This window comes from Lactuca sativa, chromosome 6 (genome assembly GCF_002870075.4).
Source record: "Lactuca sativa cultivar Salinas chromosome 6, Lsat_Salinas_v11, whole genome shotgun sequence".
NCBI classification, from domain to species: Eukaryota; Viridiplantae; Streptophyta; class Magnoliopsida; order Asterales; family Asteraceae; genus Lactuca; species Lactuca sativa.
In genome coordinates this window covers 113,275,709-113,283,886 of record NC_056628.2, presented here as the reverse complement: position 1 = coordinate 113,283,886, position 8,178 = coordinate 113,275,709, and the positions used below count along the sequence as shown (strand labels likewise).

General features: G+C 33.9%; 1 protein-coding gene across 3 annotated transcripts; it reads right to left on the bottom strand.

Annotated features, from left to right (window-relative positions):
- Positions 1 to 896: 896 nt before the first annotated feature.
- LOC111887409 (uncharacterized) lies at positions 897 to 6,278 on the bottom strand. 3 transcript variants are annotated; one of them, XM_042895836.2, is made up of 10 exons: positions 6,131 to 6,251; positions 5,034 to 5,113; positions 4,217 to 4,434; positions 3,122 to 3,632; positions 2,659 to 2,726; positions 2,486 to 2,544; positions 2,004 to 2,107; positions 1,532 to 1,604; positions 1,277 to 1,457; positions 897 to 1,106 (listed from the first exon to the last, which is right to left on the bottom strand). In XM_042895836.2, the coding sequence occupies exons 3-10, from the start codon at positions 4,416 to 4,418 to the stop codon at positions 1,021 to 1,023; spliced, it is 1,284 nt and encodes a 427-aa protein (XP_042751770.1). In that variant the 5' UTR covers positions 4,419 to 4,434; positions 5,034 to 5,113; positions 6,131 to 6,251; the 3' UTR covers positions 897 to 1,020. The 3 variants fall into 3 exon arrangements, with proteins under 3 accessions (XP_042751770.1, XP_023739349.1, XP_023739354.1); XM_023883581.3 differs by lacking the exon at positions 5,034 to 5,113 and having other exon boundaries at positions 6,131 to 6,278; XM_023883586.3 differs by lacking the exons at positions 5,034 to 5,113; positions 6,131 to 6,251 and adding an exon at positions 5,870 to 6,124.
- Positions 6,279 to 8,178: the final 1,900 nt, after the last annotated feature.

Sequence of the window (8,178 nt, the reverse complement as noted above, 5' to 3'; positions counted from 1 at the left end):
TTTCATTATCATTAAAAACCAACTCCATTGTGTCAAACCACTTGAAATATTTACACCCTTTTTTGGTACCCTGCTAATGTGATCTTCATTTAATAACTCTGGAAATATAATAAAATGGAAAAAAAAACAAAATCTCTTAATTTTACCTTATAGTTAGGGCATGCTTTGAACTTTATTCCTAGGTTTTTATCGGTTCTTGAAATTAAGTATTATATTTGATCACCACAATCACACTTGGTGCGATAACAAGATTTGCCAATAGAAGACTATTGAAGACGAAGCCATGGGGAAGAAGGCGGGTGATGCGCGAGGAAGAACATCAAATGAAGAGTGAATTAGAGTATTTGGGGCGAATAACAAATTTAGATATATAAGAGTGAGGTTTACATGCTAAACCGATGACACCAGCTATCATTGACTTTTCATAAAGTGTCGACACAAATAAGTAACAAAAAAAATAATAAGGTTAAATCAAAACGAGAGTGTATAAATAATGGTTTTTATGGTATTAATGTTGTTTTGTCTAAAAAAAATAACTTCGATAAATCATACGGAAAGCAACATATGGTTAGACTTAACCCTAGATTCAATACTTATTAAAATCTAAGTTCAATATGACCCTGATGATAATACATATAAAACTTGATCGAAGGTTTTTTTTTCCTTTTTCAGTCATGCAATTAAGAGAAATTAAATATCATCCTACTTTTGTACCTACCAATCTTTCTACCCATTTAAAAGATGACAAGTGTCATGTTAGTATCCTAAAATATTATTAAATTTCAATAAATAAACATTAAATGTTACAAATATCATCATTTAATTGGGTAGGAGTATAAGTAGGAACAAAAGGTAGGAGATATTTAATTTCTCTGCAATTAATTATATGCTTATACTTGTGGTCACGTACCATTTGCCTCATTTCAATCCAAACTTTAATTAAAATACAACACAAAAGTCATCAAGAGCGACATTAAAAGTAAGCAAAAACAAGGACAATATTTCCCATTTTAGCACACTTCACATATCAGCTACCGACCACAAGTAAGCTTCTCTTTCTGTAGCTTGTTTCTCATTTTGTCTATTGAACATTTGCTTCTCAAATCCTGCAAAACAAACAAACATCAATTCATCACTTCCAATCAATTCAAAAATAAATTCAATTAATGAAAATATTAAAAGTAAAGCAAAGTACTTTGATTTTTTTAGCAATATGTATTATGTAACAAAAAAAAAAAAAAAAAAAAAAAAAAAAAAAAAAAAAGAATTGACTAACCGTTGCTGCGGTCAACCCCATCCCAGTGTCGTCCTGGTCTGATACCATAGCGATTTGGTGCAGCCTCAAAGCCTCTCTTCAACCAACTGTGATTAGGGACTTCTTGAGGAACTATAAACCCTGATTCTCTCATCCTCTCGTTGTCTCCTATATCTGGAAGAATCATTTCTGATTGCTTCTTCTGAAACATTACATAAATAATATCAGTCGGTTGAATTTGAATTTGAATTAAGGTTTAGGGTTTAACTTAATTACCTTCACTAGATGTGCCATGGGGTCCCCCCATCTAACTCTGTCCTTCAGCATATTATCAAGATCCGGATCATCTCTGAAGAATACAAAAAAAAAAAAAAAAAAAAAAAAGAGATGCATTATGTTTTTTATAGTAAAATGTTACTGGAACTCTAATGTTTGATTGACAATTAATTTGATTAGGTTTTTCTTAAAAACGACTTATTTGTATAGACTTGGTAAGGTTTCTTTACTTTTTCTTTTGTAATTTAGTAAAATGTAAAAAAAAAATCTAAAATGTAATAAGAGCTAAATCGATAAATAAGAATATGCAAACATCCTTAATCTTACTAGTCTTAACAGTCGGACATGATTTTCAAATTTGTTGTCCAGTCCATTGATATCTATGTTATCATCTTATGATTATAAAAGATGTAGAGATCTCCAATAAGAATCTTTAAGATGTTTTACATGAAATATAATAGACATTTTTTACCTTGTTCTTGCAAATGGTTTAGCCTTCTCAACTTCCAATTCCTGCAGCCTTGCCTCTGCTTCCCGTTTTTGAGCCAAACCCTTGCCCCATTCCAGTTTTATCTCCTGTTCGAAATAGTTTTGTTAAATAAGAATACAATTTAAGTAACATTATGTATTTTAAATATAATAATTGCACCATAATTAACAAATCAACTACGCATGTATGTAACTCATAGCATCATGTCTCACATTATTGGTTATACAAGCACGATTCCTTCTTATTTGTTTAGTGTTCTTATCAGTTGTTTTCAGTGCTTAAAAAATTTTTAGTATACTTCAATAACATGATGTTAAAGATATTAAAATTAATTTTGAAATATTTGAAGTCTGTTTACTACATGAAAATAATTCTACAACATGAACAGAAATGCACAAACCAATTTGAGAATCGAGACATTTCAAAATATAAAACTTTATATATGAAAACTAATAGTTGAGTACCTTTGGCTTCTCATCTTCCTTTTGTAGTGCTTTGATCTGGTCCTTTGTCAGGCGTTCCCCTGAAAAAAAAAAAACCACAAGTGGAATTAAAAATATATTTTTAACAAGAAATAGTAAAAAAAACATTGTATCGTATAGTGTATACAAATATTATTTAGGAATTTAAAACTAACCAGTTCTCTTATCACGACGTACGCCTTCAGCATTTCGCCCACTTATCGAAGGATCCATTTTTTGAAACCTGCAAGTAATATATATAATCAGTAATTCTGACCTTCTACAACAAGGTTTCAGACAAGAGTTTGGCTTGCATTTGATTGGGACAAAAATGTAATTTTTTTTTTTTAACCCATCCAAAAAAGTGGGACAAGGACTAGCTCACAATCTCTCATATGTGCAAAAGACGTTAACGCCCTCCACATTCTCATCATCGAAAATAGCCCTTAAAAGATTATTTAATCCCTTCCGGATCTATTTATTAAGCGCACTTTCAATACTAAGGATGCAGAGCGGAGGGTATCAATGTCTTTTGCACAGACGAGAGCGAGTCCCTATTCCACCTTTATTGTGGGACAAAAAAAAAAAAAATTGAAACTTATGTCCCATTAGCAAATAACAAAGAAGAGATATGATTACCTCAACCAATCTTCCTTCTTTGTTTTAGCAATTTCTTCTTTTATATCTTTACCACTGACTAAACCAGTTTTTGGCCTCTCTGATTCCTTGATAGGTTTTCTCGGTGGAGAATGTTTTTTTCTCGGGGGAGAAAGATCTTCATGTGGACGATTATGCCCCCGTCGAGGAGGAGAAATATCAGACTCTCGACTGCGGCCCTTCCGAGGAGGAGAAAGATCGGGATCGGATTCCGGTTCCGGTGTATCGTTCCGGGCCCTTCGTTTACGGGGTGGGGACATGTCGGAATTCAATTCCGTTATATGTTCGGATTCTGATTCCGGTTCCGGTGTATCATTCCGGGCCCTACGTCTACGTGGCGGAGAGATGTCGGAATTTTTGGCAGTATCAGACACGGGAACCCAACCACTTCCATCTTCAGAAATAGCACCAAAAGGGCGCCGGCTTTTAAGTTGCTCTAATCTTTTCATTCGTTTCACTTCAATATCTTCATCAACTTGTGGCTTCTCTTCATCTGTATACATTACAAGGGTGATTATAATTATTTATAAAGCATCTTTTCCTATTACATTATTGTACTTTGAAAATCTATCAATTATATTTATAGCAATATCATCTAAATACTAAGCAATTTGCATTGCTATAATTGGGTAAATTCATCAAAATACAATACATTTACAAGAAAGAACTGAAAGTACATGTTATTTCTCGCTTTTAGTATTTTATATTGGGTTAAATGCAAGAAGTAGCAATATAATTTCATTTGATTTGTTTACTATAAGCCTCCTACTTCCATTTCTTCCTGTTACAGCATTGTAATTTAAAAAAAGCACTATTATCCAAATACAAAGCAATTTTTAATTGGGTGGATTTTTTAAACTATAATGTCCTAAGAAGAAAATAAAATGAAAGTACAATGCTATAATTGGGTTGTTTTGTTCAATGTTGTAATAGAATGAAAATGGAAGTAGGATGCTATAATACACAAATAAATGAAAGTACGTTGTTATTTTTCACATTTGGTCCTTGATATTTTAACAAAGAACATTAAAATCATAGGTGAAGAAATCTACTGAACAAGAAATTTTATTGGCATACCTTGTGACTCATCATCTTCTTCTTCAAGCTGAACTGGCTTTTGCCAAACAGGATCCTCATCAACAACAAGAACACCATTCATATCAGGCTTACTTTTCATCTTCTTTTTCTTTTTCTTCTTCTTCTTCTCCTCCTCCTCATTATTTTCGTATCTTTTCAAATACTCCTTGAGTGAACTGGACCCTGAAGATGGTGCTACCATGGTTGGTCTTCAAGTCCTGCTCCCAAAAAAAAAAAAAACATTATGTTTTATGTTTTAAGGTTCAATCATATAAAACATGTAATAGAGCTTGTTTTTTTTTTCTTTTTTCCATCAAGTGTTGTCAAGAATCAAGATAAATGATGGTTGTCTGGAGAAAAGCATTGTATTAACAAAGATTGTTTCTTTTTTGGACCGGATGAACCAACCGTCTGAATGATGGTAAGTGACCATTTTACCCTTCTGTCCAGACGTGATGGTGAACAAAAAAATGGTTGTTCATTGGAGAACTGTCATGACTCATCAACCTAGTGTCCTTGGAGCAAGATCACATACTTTAAAAACTGATACAAAAATCTGTATATTACTGACTCAGAAAACTTAAATTTAAGTGCAAGAGTATATATATATATATATATATATATATATATATATATATATATATATATATATATATATATATATATATAGCCTCTCAAGTCATATATGGAAACCCTAAAACAGAAAATCGAATATATAAATGCCAATCAAAAGTCAAAACACACCCTAACCCTAAAACTCAAAAGCCAAAATCGAAACCCCTATGAACAGTAGTAGAATGGAAGATATATACTTAACTGAGAAATTGAAGAATCAAGATGATTATACCAAAGAATCAAAGGCTGCTACAAAGATGGAGAAGAAAAAGACTCACGCGACTGAAAAAAATAAATGCCGAGGGTAAGGTAGTGTTTGCTTTTGAAGTGGTAAAATATCTTTTTCCATGCCTTCATACAAAGGGGGTGTTTGGCAGGATCTAAATTTTTAAAAGGTCTAAATTTCTACTTTCAATTACAACATTGTACTTTCAGCATTTTCCTTATTAAGAGATTTTACTTTGAAAACTATAACCAATTCTAGCATTCTAATTTCAATTTAATCTCAACAATCAGAGAATCAAACATACATTACTTCACAAAAATCAGAAAATCAAACATACCTTTACTTCACAAAAATCACAAAATCAAGTTAATTGAACTGTGAGGAAAGGAGACCACTTTCTTGTTAAGAGGAGGAATGACAAGTGTAGAAATCAAGGTAATTGAAACAGATCCATGAGAATACAACAACAACACCTCGTTCATGCATTAGCTAATTTTCTATCAATCTAAATCATTAGTTAGTTACAGTGCAATAACCAAATACGAAACAACAAACATCAACCACTAATCCACACAAAAAACCTGCAAATCACAGGCGCAATGACCAAATCATAAACAAAAAATGACCTAATCTGAATCCAACTGAATCCAATCCTACAGCAGGTCATTTGGGCTATTGAATGAAAAAGTAAATCGAAAATAAAAACCCACAAATCCAAAATCCAAAACCGAAAATGATGAGAACGATGACAACAGGAGACCGGTCGGTGGTAGAGGGCCAGATGAATGTATAACAGAAGGTATGAGTATTACCGGGATAGAAAGAGACGGGAAGATGTTGAAGCATCAGGTCGGTGAAACAGGGAGGCGACGATGGCGGGGATGTCGGAGGCGGTGTGTCTGGCAGGGCTGGCATCAGCGGTATCTCTGGCGGGTCTGGCAGCGGCGGTTTCGCTGGGGGAGGGAGGCAGGCGGAGGAGGGAGAAGGGGCGGTAGTGTCGTGGAGTAGATTGAGAGCGAGAGAAGAAAAGAGAAACGAGAGAGGAGAATGAAGTGAGACGGAAAAGACCGTACCTGATCGGCGGCGGCGGTGATGTGGAGCGACGGAGGTGGAGTAAGGACCGACGTCTGCCGGAGGGATGGCCGGTGTGGAGAGACTGACGGGTGGAAGGATGCAAACGATGAAAGGAAACAAACATCTTTGACAATAATAAATGCCAAAAAACCCTTTCTTAAAAAATAAAATAAAATATTATTAATGACCTAAGTATGACCTAAGTATGGACGTGAGATTGGACCGACAACCGAAACCCGGACTGGACCGACCTGAATTAGAACCGAATAAATTATTTGGATCGGTTTTGAATATCTATTTTTGTCCAATTTGGATTTCAAGTTATTTTAATCGGGCTAAAAAGACCGACCCGAAAAGTGTCACAACTAGAAAAGTTTAGATTGTAATATGTGTCAATAAACTCATGATGTAACCTTGTTGCAATCGATCTTATAAACAAAAAAGGAAATCGTTGATATAAGTACGTATATAAGCACATATTAAAAATCATGTTCATAACAAATATTTGGAAGCCAAGATAAGTTAATGATTAAAACATGAATCAAAATGGGACCTTGCTTTATGTTTTCGGCCAAGGAATCCTAGCATGACCGAAATCACCATTTTATTGGGTGAAAGCAAACCGAAAACACAATGGGAAAGGACTTAGGACCAAAAACCAAAAGTGAAATCCATCACAGGACCGCAATCGCAATCACATGTGATTGCGGTCATGCTAGGATATATTATAGTGTTTGCGGTCTAGATTAAGGAAAAGCAAGTATATAATTGACTTTAGGATGTGATAACTTAACCATTTTCAATAAAATCTGTGACAACCCGTTATTTCAAGTCATTAAAAGTCTAAACTACAACCTTATACAAGTAAATTCACAACCTAACTTGTGGTTATAAGAACTTTAAATGCCTTGAGTGCATGATTCATTTAACTTATATACAAGTTTATGTGGAAAATCATGTTGAAATATGGATTGAAAACTAAGCTAATTTAGAGTAGTATAAATGAACATATGTTGAAAGACTAAGGGTTTAAAACATAAATATAACCATTAAATGAGTTTTCACCCGAGCTAATTAAAGGAAATGGAGTTTACGCCTAATGTAATAAATGCATGGAGGGTTTACGGTTTGAAATTGTTCCATTTTGGTTTTTTCGCTTGCTTTTAATCCAAAGGGATAATGACTTAAAAGGGTAATTAACTATATGTTTTGTACATATTTAGTCACTTAACTATTTTTGGTGCCCTGTTAACCCTTAAACTTGTATTTTTGTCTTAATCACACCATTATTACCGGCAATAGCAGGTAAAACCTATTTTGGAGCACCTCCGGCGACATTTCCGGCGTATCTTACCTCCGACGACATCTTCAGTTATCTTCCCCGACCATTTTTTCCAGTCAAATATGAGTTTTTCCTTACCAATATTATTAATTTACCTACAAAAAATAAGTTTAGAACCCACAGAAATCCAACAAAAAACGTAATTTTGTCTCACCATATGTGTGTTCATGTGAAAAGCTCAGAGAACTGAAGGCCCATAATTTTGTCTCACCATATGTGTTTTCATGAAACTCTTCGCATCTGTTCTTCATTTTTCAGTGTGTTCTTCATCTAAAAACCCTAGAACTTGAAATGTTATGTTCAAGAAACCCAAAAATCGATATGATTTTGTTCAAGTAACCCATAATTGAAACGATTTTGTTGAAGAAATGATTTTGCAGGTTTCGAATTGGGGTTTTTCCAAAAGGAACAAACTCATCGGTTTTTGAAGATCATAAATCAAGTTTTGAAGAACAAATCCATGGCAGATCTTAAATCCATTTTCCAGAAGGAATAAACTCGTTGTTTTTTGAAGAAACCCTGATCTGAAATCCGTTTTCGAGAAGGAAGTTTTGAAGAACTCAAGTTCGTTCATCAGAATCCCAAAAATCCCAAAGGTCAGTTTCTTGTATGAACTCCTTTTCAGATTCGAGTTCATGTGTGTGTGTGTGCGCTTCAAATTTGAGTTATGGGTTTATAAATCGAAATGAAACCCATAAGGATATT

Excerpts from the sequence above, each read along its gene's own strand:
- LOC111887409 (XM_023883581.3), bottom strand. The coding sequence starts at position 4,418 with ATGGTAGCACCATCTTCAGGGTCCAGTTCACTCAAGGAGTATTTGAAA. Across the intron at positions 1,605-2,003 it reads AAACCATTTGCAAGAACAAG|AGATGATCCGGATCTTGATA; the intron begins GTAAAAAATGTC and ends TGTATTCTTCAG. Across the intron at positions 1,107-1,276 it reads TGGGGTTGACCGCAGCAACG|GATTTGAGAAGCAAATGTTC; the intron begins GTTAGTCAATTC and ends TTTGTTTTGCAG.